This window comes from Oncorhynchus gorbuscha, unplaced genomic scaffold (assembly GCF_021184085.1).
Source record: "Oncorhynchus gorbuscha isolate QuinsamMale2020 ecotype Even-year unplaced genomic scaffold, OgorEven_v1.0 Un_scaffold_1577, whole genome shotgun sequence".
Lineage (NCBI taxonomy): Eukaryota > Metazoa > Chordata > Actinopteri > Salmoniformes > Salmonidae > Oncorhynchus > Oncorhynchus gorbuscha.
Genome location: NW_025746312.1, coordinates 22851 through 48977, shown reverse-complemented (window position 1 = coordinate 48977; position 26127 = coordinate 22851). Strand labels below are relative to the sequence as shown.

Below are 26127 nucleotides of genomic sequence, written 5' to 3'. Positions count from 1 at the left end.
GTTTATGAATGCAGAAAGTACAAGAGCTGTAAAATGTGGAAAGTTGATTCATATTTTGTAATGGGACCTGGGTTGTGTATTTACATGCAACGGCCACACGGGGGCGGTATTGGGATCTGAAAAGAAACGTTTGTGGATGACCAAGGTCGTAACACTACAATTAGGCCGAGCTGAATGAAATTATAAATACAACATGTCTTGATAAATAACACAAATCAATCTATATAGATTGTTCTCATGTATATTTCTGTGTGTTTGTGTCTTAAGTTTTGTCTTATGGATGCTAATAAAATACACAGACGACCTTGTTCATTAGCGTGATGATTTTATTGGTTTGTGATGATTAAAGTTAAAACCAAGCAGCTGCAGGGATCATCTCAACAGACAGTAAAGATTCTATTTTGGAATGACTGGACAGCAGAACACCCAGAGGAACAGAATGAGAGTACAGTTCTAGAGAACACCAGCTAGAGTTCTACATTCTAGGAGGATTCCAGCCACCAGCCAGTAGTGTCCAGGATCCAGACATGACATCATGCCATGGATTTAATATCCCCTGGTGTCTAACTTTAACAAGACATGTACCTCCAATGCAGCCATAGTATTACTATCTCTCTTTTATCTGGTGGAAATGGGTTTCTGAGTCCTACTCAAACCAAGCATGAGACTGAGACCAGGATTCAATCCCAGCGCTTTATCAGCTATGTGCCATTTTAAAGGTCATTCCTGATTGAACTGATTTATCATACAGTCATTGTGAATGCAGTCTTATTATCATATTATATTAAGTAGCCTATTGAATCCCAGCCTGAATATTCAGTAGCCTATAGCAGGGTTAGGATAAGGACTGAATATTCAGTAGCCTATAGCAGGGTTAGGATAAGGACTGAATATTCAGTAGCCTATAGCAGGGTTAGAATAAGGACTGAATATTCAGTAGCCTATAGCAGGGTCAGGATAAGGACTGAATATTCAGTAGCCTATAGCAGGGTCAGGATAAGGACTGAATATTCAGTAGCCTATAGCAGGGTCAGGATAAGGACTGAATATTCAGTAGCCTATAACAGGGTCAGGATAAGGACTGAATATTCAGTAGCCGATCGACAGACAGACAGACAGACAGACAGACAGATAGATAGATAGATAGATAGATAGATAGATAGATAGATAGATAGATAGATAGATAGATATCATGCCATGGATAGATAGAGAGGCTGTTGAACAAAAATGTTTCATGAGCTGAAATAACAGATTCCAGAAATGTTCATTAGCGGGGGAGTATTTCTGTTTGTAGTAAAGCCCTTTTGCCTGGGGGGGAGGGAGAGAGAGAGAGAGAGGTACTCCACGGTAGGGTAGGGTGGGGTGCTCCTGCATTTGGTCACGTTGTTGGACTCTTCAGAGTGGTACCAGTGGTGTTGCTAGGGGTGTTTCTACGGGCCTCCAGCCTCAGTTTGATTGGTCGTTTTGGCATCACCAGACCCTGGTTGTCCATCTCCAGAGGGATCTATAGAGAATAACAGACCATGTAAAACCAGGTGCTAACCATGTTAAACAGGTGCTAACCATGTTAAACCAGGTGCTGACCATGTTAAAACAGGTGCTGACCATGTTAAAACAGGTGCTGACCATGTTAAAACAGGTGCTGACCATGTTAAAACAGGTGGTGACCATGTTAAACCAGGTGCTAACCATGTTAAACCAGGTGCTGACCATGTTAAACCAGGTGCTAACCATGTTAAACAGGTGCTAACCATGTTAAACCAGGTGCTGACCATGTTAAACAGGTATACGAAATGTTTTTAGACCCTATCATAGCACTGAGACGGCACTTGTGAAGGTGGTAAATTACATTTTAATGGCATCGAACTGAGGCTCTGCATCTGTCCTCATGCTCCTAGACCTTAGTGCTGCTTTTGATACCATCGATCACCACATTCTTTTGGAGAGATTGGAAACCCAAATTGGTCTACACGGACATGTTCTGGCCTGGTTTAGGTCTTATCTGTCGGAAAGATATCAGTTTGTCTCTGTGAATGGTTTGTCCTCTGACAAAACAATTGTAAATTTCGGTGTTCCTCAAGGTTCCGTTTTAGGACCACTATTGTTTTCACTATATATTTTACCTCTAGGGGATGTTATTCGAAAACATAATGTTAACTTTCACTGCTATGCGGATGACACACAGCTGTACATTTCAATGAAACATGGTGAAGCCCCAAAATTGCCCTTGCTAGAAGCATGTGTTTCAGACATAAGGAAGTGGATGGCTGCAAACTTTCTACTTTTAAACTCGGACAAAACAGAGATGCTTGTTCTAGGTCCCAAGAAACAAAGAGATCTTCTGTCGAATCTGACAATTAATCTTAATGGTTGTACAGTCATCTCAAATAAAACTGTGAAGGACCTCGGCGTTACTCTGGACCCTGATCTCTCTTTTGAAGAACATATCAAGACCATTTCAAGGACAGTTTTTTTCCATCTACGTAACATTGCAAAAATCAGAAACTTTCTGTCCAAAAATTATGCAGAAAAATTAATCCATGCTTTTGTCACTTCTAGGTTAGACTACTGCAATGCTCTACTTTCCGGCTACCCGGATAAAGCACTAAATAAACTTCAGTTAGTGCTAAATATGGCTGCTAGAATCCTGACTAGAACCCAAAAAATTGATCATATTACTCCAGTGCTAGCCTCTCTACACTGGCTTCCTGTCAAAGCAAGGGCTGATTTCAAGGTTTTACTTCTAACCTACAAAGCATTACATGGGCTTGCTCCAACCTATCTCTCTGATTTGGTCCTGCCGTACATACCTACAGGTACGCTATGGTCACAAGACGCAGGCCTCCTAATTGTCCCTAGAATTTCTAAGCAAACAGCTGGAGGCAGAGCTTTCTCCTATAGAGCTCCATTTTTATGGAACGGTCTGCCTACCCATGTCAGAGATGCAAACTCGGTCTCAACCTTTAAGTCTTTACTGAAGACTCATCTCTTCAGTGGGTCATATGGTTGAGTGTAGTCTGGCCCAGGAGTGGGAAGGTGAACGGAAAGGCTCTGGAGCAACAAACCGCCCTTGCTCTCTGCCGGTCCGGTTCCCCTCTCCACTGGGATTCTCTGCCTCTAACCCTATTACAGGGGCTGAGTCACTGGCTTACTGGGGCTCTCTGATGCCGTCCGTGGAAGGGGTGCGTCACCTGAGTGGGTTGATTCACTGATGTGGTCATCCTGTCCCCCCTTGGGTTGTGCCATGGCGGAGATCTTTGTGGACTATACTCAGCCTTGTCTCAGGATAGTAGGTTGGTGGTTGAAGATATCCCTCTAGTGGTGTGGGGGCTGTGCTTTGGCAAAGTGGGTGGGGTTATATCCTTCCTGTTTGGCCCTGTCCGGGGGTGTCCTCGGATGGGGCCACAGTGTCTCCTGACCCCTCCTGTCTCAGCCTCCAGTATTTATGCTGCAGTAGTTTATGTGTTGGGGGGCTAGGGTCAGTTTGTTATATCTGGAGTACTTCTCCTGTCCTATTCGGTGTCCTGTGTGAATCTAAGTGTGCGTTCTCTAATTCTCTCCTTCTCTCTTTCTTTCTCTCTCTCGGAGGACCTGAGCCCTAGGACCATGCCCCAGGACTACCTGACATAATGACTCCTTGCTGTCCCCAGTCCACCTGGCCGTGCTGCTGCTCCAGTTTCAACTGACCTGAGGCCTAGGACCATGCCCCAGGACTACCTGACATTATGACTCCTTGCTGTCCCCAGTCCACCTGGCCGTGCTGCTGCTCCAGTTTCAACTGTTCTGCCTTATTATTATTATTCGACCATGCTGGTCATTTATGAACATTTTAACATCTTGGCCATGTTCTGTTATAATCTCCACCCAGCACAGCCAGTAGAGGACTGGCCACCCCACATAGCCTGGTTCCTCTCTAGGTTTCTGTTACGGAGTCTAGTTGATAGGTAATCGACTAGCCGGACTGTTCCCCGGACTCCAGCGGTAGCCATTCGTACAATGCACAAACAAGGCCTAACATTGGTGTCAGAAGAGGGATCGTTTCAGTGCTTGGTTCAGATGCTTTGGGTCGATGCAGACCCTCAGCTTCTCTGGTTTTTTCACTATGACCATATTGCTGATCCAGTCAGTTGGTTCAGTCACAGATGTCATGTGGCCATCGGCCTCATACTTGTCCAGCTGGGCCTTCACAGCCACTTTCATTGCAATGGGCACATTGCGAGGAGCACACTGGACTGGAGTGATGCTCTCATCCACTTCAAAGTGTACCTCCCCAGGCACAGATTCAACGGGCATGTTGAATACATCGTCATATCTGCTAAGTAGTTGTTCTTTGGACAGGGGTCCATGCTGGACATGATCCACAATGTGCAGGTCATTTGGTACAGTGAACTGCATCAGTCCCAGGCGTTTGCATGTAGAGCCTGAGAGGAGAAGATGTTGACTGGTTTTTACAATCTCAAAATCCAGCTTGTGTTTGCGTCCCCGAATAACACATTCGGTCTCAAAGGTGCCCATAGAGCTCATTAGCTCTCCTGAGTAGAGCTTTAGTCTAGTATCGCTGGGCAATAGATGTGTGTCAGGTGCCAGATTGATTTTGTCTTTGTAGCTCATTACGTTGCATGGAGCACCAGAATCCAGTTGACATTGTTGTTGCTTGTTGTGTAATCGTAGTGTCACAAACCATTTCTTCCCTCTTTGAGTGTACAGCCCCAATGGATTCATGCATGTAAATGTCACTTTCACTTTTCAGCTCTGAACATTGAATGACATCATCAACACAGTGAATCTTGCCCTCACTCACCCTTCTTTTGCTTTTGAGACACACTTTTGCAAAATTATTATTAGTTCCACAAGCTCTGCATGGTTTTCCGTAGGCAGGGCAGTGCTCTTTGCCACGTGTGTGTGTGTGTATTCCCACAGTATCTACGGGGCTCTCTGTGTTCACCGTTCGTGGTGAATTGCTCTGCCTCGATTGGTTTAGTCTGAATGTCTGCCTAGCAACAGCGTGAACGGTATCAACGCCGGGAGCGTGGGGTTTCCATTGCTCTCATTCTCATGTCAGTGACTTCAGCAGTGCGGCACATTTCAATGGCAGTTACTAATGTTAAGTCTCTCTCTCTCAGTAGACGCCGGCGTGTATCCTCATTTGCAATTCCCAGCACTATTTTGTATATATTTGTTCTTAAATAATTAAATTGAAATTAAAAAAGTAAGATGACAACTGAAGTAAAAAATATTATTATTATTATTATTATTATTATTATTATATATTATAAATGTAATGCTTTTCTATTGTTATGACCTGACTGTTAAGAATGTAATGTTATGCCTTTATGTTTGCACTTTCTATTGAAAAGGATGATGTTACGGAGTCTAGTTGATAGGTAATCGACTAGCCGGACTGTTCCCCGGACTCCAGCGGTAGCCATTTGTACAATGAACAAAACAAGGCTATTGAACCTAACATTGGTGTCTGTCGTTATTCCTTTATCTAACATATCATACTGAAACAGTTTCTTCCTAGGTTTTGGCCTTTCTAGGGAGTTTTTCCTAGCCACCGTGCTTCTACACCTGCATTGCTTGCTGTTTGGGGTTTTAGGCTGGGTTTCTGTACAGCAATTTGAGATATCAGCTGATGTACGAAGGGCTATATAAATACATTTGATTTGATTTGCTAACCATGTTAAAACAGGTGCTGACCATGTAAAAACAGGTGGTGACCATGTTAAACATGTGGTGACCATGTTAAAACAGGTGTTGGCCATGTTAAAACAGGTGGTGACCATGTTAAAACAGGTGGTGACCATGTTAAAACAGGTCCATGTTAAAACAGGTGGTGACCATGTTAAAACAGGTGGTGACCATGTAAAAACAGGTGGTGACCATGTAAAAACAGGTGGTGACCATGTTAAAACAGGTGGTGACCATGTTAAAACAGGTCCATGTTAAAACAGGTGGTGACCATGTTAAAACAGGTCCATGTTAAAACAGGTGGTGACCATGTTAAAACAGGTCCATGTTAAAACAGGTGGTGACCATGTTAAAACAGGTGGTGACCATGTTAAAACAGGTGGTGACCATGTTAAAACAGGTGGTGACCATGTTAAAACAGGTGGTGACCATGTTAAAACAGGTGGTGACCATGTTAAAACAGGTGGTGACCATGTTAAAACAGGTGGTGACCATGTTAAAACAGGTGGTGACCATGTTAAAACAGGTCCATGTTAAAACAGGTGGTGACCATGTTAAAACAGGTGGTGACCATGTTAAAACAGGTGGTGACCATGTTAAAACAGGTCCATGTTAAAACAGGTGCTGACCATGTTAAAACAGGTGGTGACCATGTTAAACAGGTGGTGACCATGTTAAAACAGGTGGTGACCATGTTAAAACAGGTGGTGACCATGTTAAAACAGGTGGTGACCATGTTAAAACAGGTGGTGACCATGTTAAAACAGGTCCATGTTAAAACAGGTGGTGACCATGTTAAACAGGTGGTGACCATGTTAAAACAGGTGGTGACCATGTTAAAACAGGTGGTGACCATGTTAAAACAGGTGGTGACCATGTTAAAACAGGTCCATGTTAAAACAGGTGGTGACCATGTTAAAACAGGTGGTGACCATGTTAAAACAGGTCCATGTTAAAACAGGTGGTGACCATGTTAAAACAGGTGGTGACCATGTTAAAACAGGTGGTGACCATGTTAAAACAGGTGGTGACCATGTTAAAACAGGTGGTGACCATGTTAAAACAGGTGCTGACCATGTTAAAACAGATACTGATGTTTGATGATGTCATATTCTGTCTGCTCAGGTGAGCGTCTCACCACGGTCTCGTCGCAGACGGAGAAAGTGAAGCTCTGGAGGATCTCGACCATGGCCAGTTTGATCATGATCAGGGCGAAGCGCATCCCGATACAGTTCCTGGGCCCCACCCCAAACGGCATATACGTGTTCGGATCAATAGGCTCCTTGTTCTCCTTACTGAACCTGGACAGGGGGAGGGCAGACACATTACACATCGTATTGTAGTTGATTTGTGGTTGTGGTTCAGACACATTAAACATGGTGTTGTAGTTGTTTTGTGTTTGTGATATTGTTGTACTGTGGTTGTATTAAGGTTGTGTTATGGTTGGATTGTGGTTACGGTGCGGTCCAGTACCTCTCTGGTTTGAACTCCTCAGGGTCAGACCAGATCTCTGGGTCACGGTGGAGGGTCCACGTGGGAACCAGGACAACGCAGTCTTTGGGGATGACGATGCCATTGATCTCCACTGTCTTCTTGGCGACCCTCTCCAGTCGCGGGGAGATGGGGTACAGTCTCAGAGACTCGTTCAACACACAGTCCAAATAGTCCATCTGCATCAGAGCTTCGTACTGGATTGGAGCCTGCACCGTGGTTACATACACATCAGTACCTCACCCCATCTGACACCGTGGTTACATACACATCAGTACCTCACCCCATCTGACACCGTGGTTACATACACATCAGTACCTCACCCCATCTGACACCGTGGTTACATACACATCAGTACCTCACCCCATCTGACACCGTGGATACATACACATCAGTACCTCACCCCATCTGACACCGTGGTTACATACACATCAGTACCTCACCCCATCTGACACCGTGGTTACATACACATCAGTACCTCACCCCATCTGACACCGTGGTTACATACACATCAGTACCTCACCCCATCTGACACCGGGGTTACACACACATCAGTACCTCACCCCATCTGACACCGGGGTTACATACACATCAGTACCTCACCCCATCTGACACCGGGGTTACACACACATCAGTACCTCACCCCATCTGACACCGGGGTTACACACACATCAGTACCTCACCCCATCTGACACCGGGGTTACATACACATCAGTACCTCACCCCATCTGACACCGGGGTTACACACACATCAGTACCTCACCCCATCTGACACCGTGGTTACATACAAATCAGTACCTCACCTCATCTGACACCGGGGTTACACACACATCAGTACCTCACCCCATCTGACACCGGGGATACACACACATCAGTACCTCACCCCATCTGACACCGGGGTTACACACACATCAGTACCTCACCCCATCTGACACCGGGGTTACACACACATCAGTACCTCAACACATCTGACACCGGGGTTACACACACATCAGTACCTCACCCCATCTGACACCGGGGTTACACACACATCAGTACCTCACCTCATCTGGCACCGTGGTTACACACACATCACTAGCTCACCCCATCTGACACCTGGGTTACACACACATCAGTACCTCACCCCATCTGACACCGGGGATACACACACATCAGTACCTCACCCCATCTGACACCGGGGTTACACACACATCAGTACCTCACCCCATCTGACACTGGGGTTACATACACATCAGTACCTCACCCCATCTGACACCGGGGATACACACACATCAGTACCTCACCTCATCTGACACCGGGGTTACACACACATCAGTACCTCACCCCATCTGACACCGGGGTTACATACACATCAGTACCTCACCCCATCTGACACCTGGGTTACACACACATCAGTACCTCACCCCATCTGACACCGGGGTTACACACACATCAGTACCTCACCCCATCTGGCACCCGCACAGTATCTATCTCCTCCTGCAGTTTGGTCAAGGTGTGGGGGTTACCTTGTTGGGGAACACAGTATCTATCTCCTCCTGCAGTTTGGTCAAGGAGTGGGGGTTACCTTGTTGGGGAACACAGTATCTATCTCCTCCTGCAGTTTGGTCATGGTGTGGGGGTTACCTTGTTGGGGAACACAGTATCTATCTCCTCCTGCAGTTTGGTTATGGTGTGGAGGTTACTTTGTTGGGGAAAACAGTATCTATCTCCTCCTGCAGTTTGGACATGGTGTGGGGGTTACCTTGTTGGGGAAAACAGTATCTATCTCCTCCTGCAGTTTGGTCATGACCTGGGGGTTGGTTGCCAGGTTATAGGCCAGGAAACTCATAGTACTGCTGCTGGTCTCGTAGCCGGCGAAGATGAAGATCATGGCTTGAGACAAGATCTCATGATCAGTCAGTCCTGTGGAGAGAGAGAGAGAGAGAGAGAGAGAGAGAGAGAGAGAGAGAGAGAGAGAGAGAGAGAGAGAGAGAGAGAAAGAATGAGAGGGAACAAGATAATAGTTTCTAACAGTAGTTTACAGGCGTGTGTTTGTAACAGGTGTGTATTTGTAGCAGCAGTTAAAAGGTGTGTGTTTGTAACAATAGCATAAAGGTGTGTGTTTGTAACAGTAGTTTACATGTGTGTGTTTGTAACAGATGTGTGTTTGTAACAGTAGTTTACAGGTGTGTCTTTGTAACAGTAGTTTCCAGGTGTGTGTTTGTAACAGTAGTTTCCAGGTGTGTGTTTGTAACAGGTGTGTGGTTGTAACAGTAGTTTACAGGTGTGTGTTTGTAACAGTAGTTTACAGGTGTGTCTTTGTAAAAGTTGTTCCCAGGTGTGTGTTTGCAACAGGTGTGTTTGTAACAGTAGTTTCCAGGTGTGTGTTTGTAACAGGTGTGTGTTTCTAACAGTAGTTTCCAGGTGTGTGTTTGTAACAGTAGTTTACAGGTTTGTGCTTGTAACAGTAGATTACAGGTGTGTGTTTGTAACAGTAGGTTACAGGTGTGTGTTTGTAACAGGTGTGTGTTTGTAACAGTAGTTTACAGGTGTGTGTTTGTAACAGGTGTGTGTTTGTAACAGTAGTTTACAGGTGTGTGTTTGTAACAGGTGTGTGTTTGTAACAGTAGGTTACAGGTGTGTGTTTGTAACAGTAGTTTCCAGGTGTGTGTTTGTAACAGTAGAAAACAGGTGTGTGTTTGTAACAGTAGTTAGCAGGTGTGTGTTTGTAACACTAGTTTACAGGTGTGTGTTTTTTAACAGGAGTTTAAGGGTGTGTGTTTGTAACAGTAGTTTACAGGTGTGTGTTTGTAACAGTAGTTAACAGGTGAGTGTTTGTAACACTAGTTTACAGGTGTGTGTTTTTTAACAGGAGTTTACAGGTGTGTGTTTGTAACACTAGTTTACAGGTGTGTGTTTGTAACAGTAGTTAACAGGTGTGTGTTTGTAACAGTAGTTTACAGGTGTGTGTTTGTAACACTAGTTTACAGGTGTGTGTTTGTAACAGTAGTTTACAGGTGTGTGTTTTTTAACAGGAGTTTACAGGTGTGTGTTTGTAACAGTAGTTTACAGGTGTGTGTTTGTAACAGGTGTGTGTTTTTAACAGGTGTGTGTTTGTAACAGTAGATTACAGGTGTGTGTTTGTAACACTAGTTTACAGGTGTGTGTTTGTAACAGGTGTGTGTTTGTAACAGTATATTACAGGTGTGTGTTTGTAACAGGTGTGTGTTTGTAACAGTAGATTACAGGTGAGTGTTTGTAACAGTAGTTTACAGGTGTGTGTTTGTAACAGTAGTTTACAGGTGTGTGTTTGTAACAGTAGTTTACAGGTGTGTGTTTGTAACAGTAGATTACAGGTGTGTGTTTGTAACAGTAGTTTACAGGTGTGTGTTTGTAACAGGTGTGTGTTTGTAACAGTAGATTACAGGTGTGTGTTTGTAACAGTAGTTTACAGGTGTGTGTTTGTAACAGTAGTTTACAGGTGTGTGTTTGTAACAGTAGTTTACAGGTGTGTGTTTGTAACAGGTGTGTGTTTGTAACAGTAGTTTACAGGTGTGTGTTTGTAACAGTAGTTTACAGGTGTGTGTTTGTAACAGGTGTGTGTTTGTAACAGTAGTTTACAGGTGTGTGTTTGTAACAGTAGTTTACAGGTGTGTGTTTGTAACAGGTGTGTGTTTGTAACAGTAGTTTAAAGGTGTGTGTTTGTAACAGTAGTTTACAGGTGTGTGTTTGTAACAGGTGTGTGTTTGTAACAGTAGATTACAGGTGTGTGTTTGTAACAGTAGTTTACAGGTGTGTGTTTGTAACAGTAGTTTACAGGTGTGTGTTTGTAACAGGTGTGTGTTTGTAACAGTAGTTTCCAGGTGTGTGTTTATAACAGTAGTTTCCAGGTGTGTGTTTGTAACAGTAGATTACAGGTGTGTGTTTGTAACAGTAGATTACAGGTGTGTGTTTGTAACAGTAGTTTACAGGTGTGTGTTTGTAACAGTAGTTTACAGGTGTGTGTTTGTAACAGTAGTTTACAGGTGTGTGTCTGTAACAGTAGTTTACAGGTGTGTGTTTGTAACAGTAGTTTACAGGTGTGTGTTTGTAACAGTAGTTTACAGGTGTGTGTTTGTAACAGTAGATTACAGGTGTGTGTTTGTAACAGGTGTGTGTTTGTAACAGTAGTTTACAGGTGTGTGTTTGTAACAGGTGTGTGTTTGTAACAGTAGTTTAAAGGTGTGTGTTTGTAACAGTAGTTTACAGGTGTGTGTTTGTAACAGGTGTGTGTTTGTAACAGTAGATTACAGGTGTGTGTTTGTAACAGTAGTTTACAGGTGTGTGTTTGTAACAGTAGTTTACAGGTGTGTGTTTGTAACAGGTGTGTGTTTGTAACAGTAGTTTCCAGGTGTGTGTTTATAACAGTAGTTTCCAGGTGTGTGTTTGTAACAGTAGATTACAGGTGTGTGTTTGTAACAGTAGATTACAGGTGTGTGTTTGTAACAGTAGTTTACAGGTGTGTGTTTGTAACAGTAGTTTACAGGTGTGTGTTTGTAACAGTAGTTTACAGGTGTGTGTTTGTAACAGTAGTTTACAGGTGTGTGTTTGTAACAGTAGTTTACAGGTGTGTGTTTGTAACAGTAGTTTACAGGTGTGTGTTTGTAACAGTAGATTACAGGTGTGTGTTTGTAACAGGTGTGTGTTTGTAACAGTAGTTTACAGGTGTGTGTTTGTAACAGTAGTTTACAGGTGTGTTTTTGTAACAGTAGTATACAGGTGTGTGTTTGTAACAGGTGTGTGTTTGTAACAGTAGTTTACATGTGTGTGTTTGTAACAGTAGTTTACAGGTGTGTGTTTGTAACAGTAGATTACAGGTGTGTGTTTGTAACAGTAGTTTACAGGTGTGTGTTTGTAACAGTAGTTTACAGGTGTGTGTTTGTAACAGTAGTTTACAGGTGTGTGTTTGTAACAGTAGTTTACAGGTGTGTGTTTGTAACAGTAGTTTACAGGTGTGTGTTTGTAACAGTAGTTTACAGGTGTGTGTTTGTAACAGTAGTTTACAGGTGTGTGTTTGTAACAGTAGTTTACAGGTGTGTGTTTGTAACAGTAGTTTACAGGTGTGTGTTTGTAACAGGTGTGTGTTTGTAACAGTAGTTTACAGGTGTGTGTTTGTAACAGTAGTTTACAGGTGTGTGTTTGTAACAGGTGTGTGTTTGTAACAGTATATTACAGGTGTGTGTTTGTAACAGGTGTGTGTTTGTAACAGTAGATTACAGGTGAGTGTTTGTAACAGTAGTTTACAGGTGTGTGTTTGTAACAGTAGTTTACAGGTGTGTGTTTGTAACAGTAGTTTACAGGTGTGTGTTTGTAACAGTAGATTACAGGTGTGTGTTTGTAACAGTAGTTTACAGGTGTGTGTTTGTAACAGGTGTGTGTTTGTAACAGTAGATTACAGGTGTGTGTTTGTAACAGTAGTTTACAGGTGTGTGTTTGTAACAGTAGTTTACAGGTGTGTGTTTGTAACAGTAGTTTACAGGTGTGTGTTTGTAACAGGTGTGTGTTTGTAACAGTAGTTTACAGGTGTGTGTTTGTAACAGTAGTTTACAGGTGTGTGTTTGTAACAGGTGTGTGTTTGTAACAGTAGTTTACAGGTGTGTGTTTGTAACAGTAGTTTACAGGTGTGTGTTTGTAACAGGTGTGTGTTTGTAACAGTAGTTTAAAGGTGTGTGTTTGTAACAGTAGTTTACAGGTGTGTGTTTGTAACAGGTGTGTGTTTGTAACAGTAGATTACAGGTGTGTGTTTGTAACAGTAGTTTACAGGTGTGTGTTTGTAACAGTAGTTTACAGGTGTGTGTTTGTAACAGGTGTGTGTTTGTAACAGTAGTTTCCAGGTGTGTGTTTATAACAGTAGTTTCCAGGTGTGTGTTTGTAACAGTAGATTACAGGTGTGTGTTTGTAACAGTAGATTACAGGTGTGTGTTTGTAACAGTAGTTTACAGGTGTGTGTTTGTAACAGTAGTTTACAGGTGTGTGTTTGTAACAGTAGTTTACAGGTGTGTGTTTGTAACAGTAGTTTACAGGTGTGTGTTTGTAACAGTAGTTTACAGGTGTGTGTTTGTAACAGTAGTTTACAGGTGTGTGTTTGTAACAGTAGATTACAGGTGTGTGTTTGTAACAGGTGTGTGTTTGTAACAGTAGTTTACAGGTGTGTGTTTGTAACAGGTGTGTGTTTGTAACAGTAGTTTAAAGGTGTGTGTTTGTAACAGTAGTTTACAGGTGTGTGTTTGTAACAGGTGTGTGTTTGTAACAGTAGTTTCCAGGTGTGTGTTTATAACAGTAGTTTCCAGGTGTGTGTTTGTAACAGTAGATTACAGGTGTGTGTTTGTAACAGTAGATTACAGGTGTGTGTTTGTAACAGTAGTTTACAGGTGTGTGTTTGTAACAGTAGTTTACAGGTGTGTGTTTGTAACAGTAGTTTACAGGTGTGTGTTTGTAACAGTAGTTTACAGGTGTGTGTTTGTAACAGTAGTTTACAGGTGTGTGTTTGTAACAGTAGTTTACAGGTGTGTGTTTGTAACAGTAGATTACAGGTGTGTGTTTGTAACAGGTGTGTGTTTGTAACAGTAGTTTACAGGTGTGTGTTTGTAACAGTAGTTTACAGGTGTGTTTTTGTAACAGTAGTATACAGGTGTGTGTTTGTAACAGGTGTGTGTTTGTAACAGTAGTTTACATGTGTGTGTTTGTAACAGTAGTTTACAGGTGTGTGTTTGTAACAGTAGATTACAGGTGTGTGTTTGTAACAGTAGTTTACAGGTGTGTGTTTGTAACAGTAGTTTACAGGTGTGTGTTTGTAACAGTAGTTTACAGGTGTGTGTTTGTAACAGTAGTTTACAGGTGTGTGTTTGTAACAGTAGTTTACAGGTGTGTGTTTGTAACAGTAGTTTACAGGTGTGTGTTTGTAACAGTAGTTTACAGGTGTGTGTTTGTAACAGTAGTTTACAGGTGTGTGTTTGTAACAGGTGTGTGTTTGTAACAGTAGTTTACAGGTGTGTGTTTGTAACAGTAGTTTCCAGGTGTGTGTTTGTAACAGTAGGTTACAGGTGTGTGTTTGTAACAGTAGGTTGCAGGTGTGTGTTTGTAACAGTAGGTTACAGGTGTGTGTTTGTAACAGTAGTTTACAGGTGTGTGTTTGTAACAGTAGTTTACAGGTGTGTGTTTGTAACAGGTGTGTGTTTGTAATAGTAGATTACAGGTGTGTGTTTGTAACAGTAGTTTACAGGTGTGTGTTTGTAACAGTAGTTTACAGGTATGTGTTTGTAACAGTAGGTTACAGGTGTGTGTTTGTAACAGTAGGTTGCAGGTGTGTGTTTGTAACAGTAGGTTACAGGTGTGTGTTTGTAACAGTAGGTTACAGGTGTGTGTTTGTAACAGTAGGATACAGGTGTGTGTTTGTAACAGGTGTGTGTTTGTAACAGTAGATTACATGTGTGTGTTTGTAACAGGTGTGTGTTTGCAACAGTAGATTACAGGTGAGTGTTTGTAACAGTAGTTTACAGGTGTTTGTTTGTAACAGTAGTTTACAGGTGTGTGTTTGTAACAGTAGTTTACAGGTGTGTGTTTGTAACAGGTGTGTGTTTGTAACAGTAGATTACAGGTGTGTGTTTGTAACAGTAGTTTACAGGTGTGTGTTTGTAACAGTAGTTTACAGGTATGTGTTTGTAACAGTAGTTTACAGGTGTGTGTTTGTAACAGTAGTTTACAGGTATGTGTTTGTAACAGGTGTGTGTTTGTAACAGTAGTTTACAGGTGTGTGTTTGTAACAGTAGTTTACAGGTGTGTGTTTGTAACACTAGTTTACAGGTGTGTGTTTTTAACAGGAGTTTACAGGTGTGTGTTTGTAACACTAGTTTACAGGTGTGTGTTTGTAACAGTAGTTAACAGGTGTGTGTTTGTAACAGTAGTTTACAGGTGTGTGTTTGTAACACTAGTTTACAGGTGTGTGTTTGTAACAGTAGTTTACAGGTGTGTGTTTTTTAACAGGAGTTTACAGGTGTGTGTTTGTAACAGTAGTTTACAGGTGTGTGTTTGTAACAGGTGTGTGTTTTTAACAGGTGTGTGTTTGTAACAGTAGATTACAGGTGTGTGTTTGTAACACTAGTTTACAGGTGTGTGTTTGTAACAGGTGTGTGTTTGTAACAGTATATTACAGGTGTGTGTTTGTAACAGGTGTGTGTTTGTAACAGTAGATTACAGGTGAGTGTTTGTAACAGTAGTTTACAGGTGTGTGTTTGTAACAGTAGTTTACAGGTGTGTGTTTGTAACAGTAGTTTACAGGTGTGTGTTTGTAACAGTAGATTACAGGTGTGTGTTTGTAACAGTAGTTTACAGGTGTGTGTTTGTAACAGGTGTGTGTTTGTAACAGTAGATTACAGGTGTGTGTTTGTAACAGTAGTTTACAGGTGTGTGTTTGTAACAGTAGTTTACAGGTATGTGTTTGTAACAGTAGTTTACAGGTGTGTGTTTGTAACAGTAGTTTACAGGTGTGTGTTTGTAACAGGTGTGTGTTTGTAACAGTAGTTTACAGGTGTGTGTTTGTAACAGTAGTTTACAGGTGTGTGTTTGTAACAGGTGTGTGTTTGTAACAGTAGTTTACAGGTGTGTGTTTGTAACAGTAGTTTACAGGTGTGTGTTTGTAACAGGTGTGTGTTTGTAACAGTAGTTTAAAGGTGTGTGTTTGTAACAGTAGTTTACAGGTGTGTGTTTGTAACAGGTGTGTGTTTGTAACAGTAGATTACAGGTGTGTGTTTGTAACAGTAGTTTACAGGTGTGTGTTTGTAACAGTAGTTTACAGGTGTGTGTTTGTAACAGGTGTGTGTTTGTAACAGTAGTTTCCAGGTGTGTGTTTATAACAGTAGTTTCCAGGTGTGTGTTTGTAACAGTAGATTACAGGTGTGTGTTTGTAACAGTAGATTACAGGTGTGTGTTTGTAACAGTAGTTTACAGGTGTGTGTTTGTAACAGTAGTTTACAGGTGTGTGTTTGTAACAGTAGTTTACAGGTGTGTGTTTGTAACAGTAGTTTACAGGTGTGTGTTTGTAACAGTAGTTTACAGGTGTGTGTTTGTAACAGTAGTTTACAGGTGTGTGTTTGTAACAGTAGTTTACAGGTGTGTGTTTGTAACAGTAGATTACAGGTGTGTGTTTGTAACAGGTGTGTGTTTGTAACAGTAGTTTACAGGTGTGTGTTTGTAACAGTAGTTTACAGGTGTGTTTTTGTAACAGTAGTATACAGGTGTGTGTTTGTAACAGGTGTGTGTTTGTAACAGTAGTTTACATGTGTGTGTTTGTAACAGTAGTTTACAGGTGTGTGTTTGTAACAGTAGATTACAGGTGTGTGTTTGTAACAGTAGTTTACAGGTGTGTGTTTGTAACAGTAGTTTACAGGTGTGTGTTTGTAACAGTAGTTTACAGGTGTGTGTTTGTAACAGTAGTTTACAGGTGTGTGTTTGTAACAGTAGTTTACAGGTGTGTGTTTGTAACAGTAGTTTACAGGTGTGTGTTTGTAACAGTAGTTTACAGGTGTGTGTTTGTAACAGTAGTTTACAGGTGTGTGTTTGTAACAGGTGTGTGTTTGTAACAGTAGTTTACAGGTGTGTGTTTGTAACAGTAGTTTCCAGGTGTGTGTTTGTAACAGTAGGTTACAGGTGTGTGTTTGTAACAGTAGGTTGCAGGTGTGTGTTTGTAACAGTAGGTTACAGGTGTGTGTTTGTAACAGTAGTTTACAGGTGTGTGTTTGTAACAGTAGTTTACAGGTGTGTGTTTGTAACAGGTGTGTGTTTGTAATAGTAGATTACAGGTGTGTGTTTGTAACAGTAGTTTACAGGTGTGTGTTTGTAACAGTAGTTTACAGGTATGTGTTTGTAACAGTAGGTTACAGGTGTGTGTTTGTAACAGTAGGTTGCAGGTGTGTGTTTGTAACAGTAGGTTACAGGTGTGTGTTTGTAACAGTAGGTTACAGGTGTGTGTTGTAACAGTAGGATACAGGTGTGTGTTTGTAACAGGTGTGTGTTTGTAACAGTAGATTACATGTGTGTGTTTGTAACAGGTGTGTGTTTGCAACAGTAGATTACAGGTGAGTGTTTGTAACAGTAGTTTACAGGTGTTTGTTTGTAACAGTAGTTTACAGGTGTGTGTTTGTAACAGTAGTTTACAGGTGTGTGTTTGTAACAGGTGTGTGTTTGTAACAGTAGATTACAGGTGTGTGTTTGTAACAGTAGTTTACAGGTGTGTGTTTGTAACAGTAGTTTACAGGTATGTGTTTGTAACAGTAGTTTACAGGTGTGTGTTTGTAACAGTAGTTTACAGGTATGTGTTTGTAACAGGTGTGTGTTTGTAACAGTAGTTTACAGGTGTGTGTTTGTAACAGTAGTTTACAGGTGTGTGTTTGTAACACTAGTTTACAGGTGTGTGTTTTTTAACAGGAGTTTACAGGTGTGTGTTTGTAACACTAGTTTACAGGTGTGTGTTTGTAACAGTAGTTAACAGGTGTGTGTTTGTAACAGTAGTTTACAGGTGTGTGTTTGTAACACTAGTTTACAGGTGTGTGTTTGTAACAGTAGTTTACAGGTGTGTGTTTTTTAACAGGAGTTTACAGGTGTGTGTTTGTAACAGTAGTTTACAGGTGTGTGTTTGTAACAGGTGTGTGTTTTTAACAGGTGTGTGTTTGTAACAGTAGATTACAGGTGTGTGTTTGTAACACTAGTTTACAGGTGTGTGTTTGTAACAGGTGTGTGTTTGTAACAGTATATTACAGGTGTGTGTTTGTAACAGGTGTGTGTTTGTAACAGTAGATTACAGGTGAGTGTTTGTAACAGTAGTTTACAGGTGTGTGTTTGTAACAGTAGTTTACAGGTGTGTGTTTGTAACAGTAGTTTACAGGTGTGTGTTTGTAACAGTAGATTACAGGTGTGTGTTTGTAACAGTAGTTTACAGGTGTGTGTTTGTAACAGGTGTGTGTTTGTAACAGTAGATTACAGGTGTGTGTTTGTAACAGTAGTTTACAGGTGTGTGTTTGTAACAGTAGTTTACAGGTATGTGTTTGTAACAGTAGTTTACAGGTGTGTGTTTGTAACAGTAGTTTACAGGTGTGTGTTTGTAACAGGTGTGTGTTTGTAACAGTAGTTTAAAGGTGTGTGTTTGTAACAGTAGTTTACAGGTGTGTGTTTGTAACAGGTGTGTGTTTGTAACAGTAGATTACAGGTGTGTGTTTGTAACAGTAGTTTACAGGTGTGTGTTTGTAACAGTAGTTTACAGGTGTGTGTTTGTAACAGGTGTGTGTTTGTAACAGTAGTTTCCAGGTGTGTGTTTATAACAGTAGTTTCCAGGTGTGTGTTTGTAACAGTAGATTACAGGTGTGTGTTTGTAACAGTAGATTACAGGTGTGTGTTTGTAACAGTAGTTTACAGGTGTGTGTTTGTAACAGTAGTTTACAGGTGTGTGTTTGTAACAGTAGTTTACAGGTGTGTGTTTGTAACAGTAGTTTACAGGTGTGTGTTTGTAACAGTAGTTTACAGGTGTGTGTTTGTAACAGTAGTTTACAGGTGTGTGTTTGTAACAGTAGTTTACAGGTGTGTGTTTGTAACAGTAGATTACAGGTGTGTGTTTGTAACAGGTGTGTGTTTGTAACAGTAGTTTACAGGTGTGTGTTTGTAACAGTAGTTTACAGGTGTGTTTTTGTAACAGTAGTATACAGGTGTGTGTTTGTAACAGGTGTGTGTTTGTAACAGTAGTTTACAGGTGTGTGTTTGTAACAGTAGTTTACAGGTGTGTGTTTGTAACAGTAGATTACAGGTGTGTGTTTGTAACAGTAGTTTACAGGTGTGTGTTTGTAACAGTAGTTTACAGGTGTGTGTTTGTAACAGTAGTTTACAGGTGTGTGTTTGTAACAGTAGTTTACAGGTGTGTGTTTGTAACAGTAGTTTACAGGTGTGTGTTTGTAACAGTAGTTTACAGGTGTGTGTTTGTAACAGTAGTTTACAGGTGTGTGTTTGTAACAGTAGTTTACAGGTGTGTGTTTGTAACAGGTGTGTGTTTGTAACAGTAGTTTACAGGTGTGTGTTTGTAACAGTAGTTTCCAGGTGTGTGTTTGTAACAGTAGGTTACAGGTGTGTGTTTGTAACAGTAGGTTGCAGGTGTGTGTTTGTAACAGTAGGTTACAGGTGTGTGTTTGTAACAGTAGTTTACAGGTGTGTGTTTGTAACAGTAGTTTACAGGTGTGTGTTTGTAACAGGTGTGTGTTTGTAACAGTAGATTACAGGTGTGTGTTTGTAACAGTAGTTTACAGGTGTGTGTTTGTAACAGTAGTTTACAGGTATGTGTTTGTAACAGTAGGTTACAGGTGTGTGTTTGTAACAGTAGGTTGCAGGTGTGTGTTTGTAACAGTAGGTTACAGGTGTGTGTTTGTAACAGTAGGTTACAGGTGTGTGTTTGTAACAGTAGGATACAGGTGTGTGTTTGTAACAGGTGTGTGTTTGTAACAGTAGATTACATGTGTGTGTTTGTAACAGGTGTGTGTTTGCAACAGTAGATTACAGGTGAGTGTTTGTAACAGTAGTTTACAGGTGTTTGTTTGTAACAGTAGTTTACAGGTGTGTGTTTGTAACAGTAGTTTACAGGTGTGTGTTTGTAACAGGTGTGTGTTTGTAACAGTAGATTACAGGTGTGTGTTTGTAACAGTAGTTTACAGGTGTGTGTTTGTAACAGTAGTTTACAGGTATGTGTTTGTAACAGTAGTTTACAGGTGTGTGTTTGTAACAGTAGTTTACAGGTATGTGTTTGTAACAGGTGTGTGTTTGTAACAGTAGTTTACAGGTGTGTGTTTGTAACAGTAGTTTACAGGTGTGTGTTTGTAACAGTAGTTTACAGGTGTGTGTTTGTAACAGTAGATTACAGGTGTGTGTTTGTAACAGTAGTTTACAGGTGTGTGTTTGTAACAGTAGTTTACAGGTGTGTGTTTGTAACAGTAGTTTACAGGTGTGTGTTTGTAACAGTAGTTTACAGGTGTGTGTTTGTAACAGTAGTTTACAGGTGTGTGTTTGTAACAGTAGTTTACAGGTGTGTGTTTGTAACAGTAGTTTACAGGTGTGTGTTTGTAACAGTAGTTTACAGGTGTGTGTTTGTAACAGGTGTGTGTTTGTAACAGTAGTTTACAGGTGTGTGTTTGTAACAGTAGTTTCCAGGTGTGTGTTTGTAACAGTAGGTTACAGGTGTGTGTTTGTAACAGTAGGTTGCAGGTGTGTGTTTGTAACAGTAGGTTACAGGTGTGTGTTTGTAACAGTAGGTTACAGGTGTGTGTTTGTAACAGGTGTGTGTTTGTAACAGTAGATTACAGGTGTGTGTTTGTAACAGGTGTGTGTTTGCAACAGTAGATTACAGGTGAGTGTTTGTAACAGTAGTTTACAGGTGTTTGTTTGTAACAGTAGTTTACAGGTGTGTGTTTGTAACAGTAGTTTACAGGTGTGTGTTTGTAACAGTAGTTTACAGGTGTGTGTTTGTAACAGGTGTGTGTTTGTAACAGTAGATTACAGGTGTGTGTTTGTAACAGTAGTTTACAGGTGTGTGTTTGTAACAGTAGTTTACAGGTATGTGTTTGTAACAGTAGGTTACAGGTGTGTGTTTGTAACAGTAGGTTGCAGGTGTGTGTTTGTAACAGTAGGTTACAGGTGTGTGTTTGTAACAGTAGGTTACAGGTGTGTGTTTGTAACAGTAGGATACAGGTGTGTGTTTCTAACAGGTGTGTGTTTGTAACAGTAGATTACATGTGTGTGTTTGTAACAGGTGTGTGTTTGCAACAGTAGATTACAGGTGAGTGTTTGTAACAATAGTTTACAGGTGTTTGTTTGTAACAGTAGTTTACAGGTGTGTGTTTGTAACAGTAGTTTACAGGTGTGTGTTTGTAACAGGTGTGTGTTTGTAACAGTAGATTACAGGTGTGTGTTTGTAACAGTAGTTTACAGGTGTGTGTTTGTAACAGTAGTTTACAGGTATGTGTTTGTAACAGTAGTTTACAGGTGTGTGTTTGTAACAGTAGTTTACAGGTATGTGTTTGTAACAGGTGTGTGTTTGTAACAGTAGTTTACAGGTGTGTGTTTGTAACAGTAGTTTACAGGTGTGTGTTTGTAACAGGTGTGTGTTTGTAACAGTAGATTACAGGTGTGTGTTTGTAACAGTAGTTTACAGGTGTGTGTTTGTAACAGGTGTGTGTTTGTAACAGTAGTTTCCAGGTGTGTGTTTCTAACAGTAGTTTCCGGGTGTGTGTTTGTAACAGTAGATTACAGGTGTGTGTTTGTAACAGTAGTTTACAGGTGTGTATTTGTAACAGTAGTTTACAGGTGTGTGTTTGTAACGGTAGATTACATGTGTGTGTTTGTAACAGGTGTGTGTTTGTAACAGTAGATTACAGGTGTGTGTTTGTAACAGGTGTGTGTTTGCAACAGTAGATTACAGGTGAGTGTTTGTAACAGTAGTTTACAGGTGTTTGTTTGTAACAGTAGTTTACAGGTGTGTGTTTGTAACAGAGGTTTACAGGTATGTGTTTGTAACAGTAGTTTACAGGTGTGTGTTTGTAACAGTAGTTTACAGGTATGTGTTTGTAACAGGTGTGTGTTTGTAACAGTAGTTTACAGGTGTGTGTTTGTAACAGTAGTTTACAGGTGTGTGTTTGTAACAGGTGTGTGTTTGTAACAGTAGTTTACAGGTGTGTGTTTGTAACAGAAGTTTACAGGTATGTGTTTGTAACAGTAGTTTACAGGTGTGTGTTTGTAACAGTAGTTTACAGGTGTTTGTTTGTAACAGTAGATTACAGGTGTGTGTTTGTAACAGAAGTTTACAGGTATGTGTTTGTAACAGTAGTTTACAGGTGTGTGTTTGTAACAGTAGTTTACAGGTATGTGTTTGTAACAGGTGTGTATTTGTAACAGTAGGTTACAGGTGTGTGTTTGTAACAGTAGGTTGCAGGTGTGTGTTTGTAACAGTAGGTTACAGGTGTGTGTTTGTAACAGTAGGTTACAGGTGTGTGTTTGTAACAGGTGTGTGTTTGTAACAGTAGATTACAGGTGTGTGTTTGTAACAGGTGTGTGTTTGCAACAGTAGATTACAGGTGAGTGTTTGTAACAGTAGTTTACAGGTGTTTGTTTGTAACAGTAGTTTACAGGTGTGTGTTTGTAACAGAGGTTTACAGGTATGTGTTTGTAACAGTAGTTTACAGGTGTGTGTTTGTAACAGTAGTTTACAGGTATGTGTTTGTAACAGGTGTGTGTTTGTAACAGTAGTTTACAGGTGTGTGTTTGTAACAGTAGTTTACAGGTGTGTGTTTGTAACAGGTGTGTGTTTGTAACAGAAGTTTACAGGTGTTTGTTTGTAACAGTAGTTTACAGCTGTTTGTTTGTAACAGTAGATTACAGGTGTGTGTTTGTAACAGAAGTTTACAGGTGTGTGTTTGTAACAGTAGTTTACAGGTGTGTGTTTGTAACAGTAGTTTACAGGTGTGTGTTTTTAACAGTAGTTTACAGGTGTGTGTTTGTAACAGTAGTTTACAGGTGTGTGTTTGTAACAGGTGTGTGTTTGTAACAGTAGTTTACAGGTGTGTGTTTGTAACAGTAGTTTCCAGGTGTGTGTTTGTAACAGTAGGTTACAGGTGTGTGTTTGTAACAGTAGGTTGCAGGTGTGTGTTTGTAACAGTAGGTTACAGGTGTGTGTTTGTAACAGTAGGTTACAGGTGTGTGTTTGTAACAGTAGGTTACAGGTGTGTGTTTGTAACAGGTGTGTGTTTGTAACAGTAGATTACAGGTGTGTGTTTGTAACAGGTGTGTGTTTGCAACAGTAGATTACAGGTGAGTGTTTGTAACAGTAGTTTACAGGTGTTTGTTTGTAACAGTAGTTTACAGGTGTGTGTTTGTAACAGTAGTTTACAGGTGTGTGTTTGTAACAGTAGTTTACAGGTATGTGTTTGTAACAGTAGTTTACAGGTGTGTGTTTGTAACAGTAGTTTACAGGTATGTGTTTGTAACAGTAGTTTACAGGTGTGTGTTTGTAACAGGTGTGTGTTTGTAACAGTAGATTACAGGTGTGTGTTTGTAACAGGTGTGTGTCTGTAACAGTAGATTACAGGTGTGTGTTTGTAACAGTAGTTTACAGGTGTGTGTTTGTAACAGGTGTGTGTTTGTAACAGTAGATTACAGGTGTGTGTTTGTAACAGTAGTTTACAGGTGTGTGTTTGTAACAGTAGTTTACAGGTATGTGTTTGTAACAGTAGTTTACAGGTGTGTGTTTGTAACAGTAGTTTACAGGTGTGTGTTTGTAACAGGTGTGTGTTTGTAACAGTAGATTACAGGTGTGTGTTTGTAACAGTAGTTTACAGGTGTGTGTTTGTAACAGTAGTTTACAGGTGTGTGTTTGTAACAGGTGTGTGTTTGTAACAGTAGTTTCCAGGTGTGTGTTTCTAACAGTAGTTTCCAGGTGTGTGTTTGTAACAGTAGATTACAGGTGTGTGTTTGTAACAGTAGTTTACAGGTGTGTGTTTGTAACAGTAGTTTACAGGTGTGTGTTTGTAACAGTAGATTACAGGTGTGTGTTTGTAACAGGTGTGTGTTTGTAACAGTAGATTACAGGTGTGTGTTTGTAACAGATGTGTGTTTGCAACAGTAGATTACAGGTGAGTGTTTGTAACAGTAGTTTACAGGTGTTTGTTTGTAACAGTAGTTTACAGGTGTGTGTTTGTAACAGAAGTTTACAGGTATGTGTTTGTAACAGTAGTTTACAGGTGTGTGTTTGTAACAGTAGTTTACAGGTATGTGTTTGTAACAGGTGTGTGTTTGTAACAGTCGTTTACAGGTGTGTGTTTGTAACAGTAGTTTACAGGTGTGTGTTTGTAACAGTAGTTTACAGGTGTGTGTTTGTAACAGTAGTTTACAGGTATGTGTTTGTAACAGGTGTGTGTTTGTAACAGTAGTTTACAGGTATGTGTTTGTAACAGGTGTGTGTTTGTAACAGTAGTTTACAGGTGTGTGTTTGTAACAGTAGTTTACAGGTGTGTGTTTGTAACAGGTGTGTGTTTGTAACAGTAGTTTCCAGGTGTGTGTTTGTAACAGTAGATTACAGGTGTGTGTTTGTAACAGTAGTTTACAGGTGTGTGTTTGTAACAGTAGTTTACAGGTGTGTGTTTGTAACAGTAGATTACAGGTGTGTGTTTGTAACAGGTGTGTGTTTGTAACAGTAGATTACAGGTGTGTGTTTGTAACAGTAGGTTACAGGTGTGTGTTTGTAACAGTAGTTTACAGGTGTGTGTTTGTAACAGTAGTTTACAGGTATGTGTTTGTAACAGGTGTGTGTTTGTAACAGTAGTTTCCAGGTGTGTGTTTGTAACAGTAGATTACAGGTGTGTGTTTGTAACAGTAGTTTACAGGTGTGTGTTTGTAACAGTAGTTTACAGGTGTGTGTTTGTAACAGTAGATTACAGGTGTGTGTTTGTAACAGGTGTGTGTTTGTAACAGTAGATTACAGGTGTGTGTTTGTAACAGATGTGTGTTTGCAACAGTAGATTACAGGTGAGTGTTTGTAACAGTAGTTTACAGGTGTTTGTTTGTAACAGTAGTTTACAGGTGTGTGTTTGTAACAGAAGTTTACAGGTATGTGTTTGTAACAGTAGTTTACAGGTGTGTGTTTGTAACAGTAGTTTACAGGTATGTGTTTGTAACAGGTGTGTGTTTGTAACAGTCGTTTACAGGTGTGTGTTTGTAACAGTAGTTTACAGGTGTGTGTTTGTAACAGGTGTGTGTTTGTAACAGTAGATTACAGGTGTGTGTTTGTAACAGTAGGTTACAGGTGTGTGTTTGTAACAGTAGTTTACAGGTGTGTGTTTGTAACAGTAGTTTACAGGTATGTGTTTGTAACAGGTGTGTGTTTGTAACAGTAGTTTACAGGTGTGTGTTTGTAACAGTAGTTTACAGGTGTGTGTTTGTAACAGGTGTGTGTTTGTAACAGTAGATTACAGGTGTGTGTTTGTAACAGTAGTTTACAGGTGTGTGTAACAGTAGTTTACAGGTGTGTGTTTGTAACAGGTGTGTGTTTGTAACAGTAGTTTCCAGGTGTGTGTTTCTAACAGTAGTTTCCAGGTGTGTGTTTGTAACAGTAGATTACAGTTGTGTGTTTGTAACAGTAGTTTACAGGTGTCTGTTTGTAACAGTAGTTTACAGGTGTGTGTTTGTAACAGTAGTTTACAGGTGTGTGTTTGTAACAGTAGATTACAGGTGTGTGTTTGTAACAGGTGTGTGTTTGTAACAGTACTTTACAGGTGTGTGTTTGTAACAGTAGTTTACAGGTGTGTTTTTGTAACAGTAGTATACAGGTGTGTGTTTGTAACAGGTGTGTGTTTGTAACAGTAGTTTACAGGTGTGTGTTTGTAGCAGTAGTTTACAGGTGTGTGTTTGTAACAGTAGATTACAGGTGTGTGTTTGTAACAGTATTTTACAGGTGTGTGTTTGTAACAGTAGTTTACAGGTGTGTGTTTGTAACAGTAGTTTACAGGTGTGTTTGTTACATTATTTTACAGGTGTGTGTTTGTAACAGTAGTTTACAGGTGTGTGTTTGTAACAGTAGTTTACAGGTGTGTGTTTGTAACAGTAGTTTACAGGTGTGTGTTTGTAACAGGGGTGTGTTTGTAACAGTAGTTTACAGGTGTGTGTTTGTAACAGTAGTTTCCAGGTGTGTGTTTGTAACAGTAGGTTACAGGTTTGTGTTTGTAACAGTAGGTTGCAGGTGTGTGTTTGTAACAGTAGGTTACAGGTGTGTGTTTGTAACAGTAGGTTACAGGTGTGTGTTTGTAACAGTAGGTTACAGGTGTGTGTTTGCAACAGGTGTGTGTTTGTAACAGTAGTTTACAGGTGTGTGTTTGTAACAGGTGTGTGTTTGTAACAGTAGTTTCAAGGTGT

At 40.5% G+C, this 26127-nt stretch overlaps 1 protein-coding gene across 1 annotated transcript in view; it reads right to left on the bottom strand.

Annotated features, from left to right (window-relative positions):
- Positions 1-308: 308 nt before the first annotated feature.
- Positions 309-26127, bottom strand: part of LOC124023292 (cytochrome P450 3A27-like) — a 46909-nt gene continuing 21090 nt past the window's right edge. Inside the window, exons 10-13 of the mRNA XM_046337797.1 lie at positions 8924-9084; positions 7165-7391; positions 6830-6992; positions 309-1504 (exon numbers count right to left, since the gene is read on the bottom strand). Coding sequence (XP_046193753.1) covers positions 1379-1504; positions 6830-6992; positions 7165-7391; positions 8924-9084 — 677 coding nt within the window. The 3' untranslated portion in view covers positions 309-1378. The remainder of the gene's footprint in view (positions 1505-6829; positions 6993-7164; positions 7392-8923; positions 9085-26127) is intronic.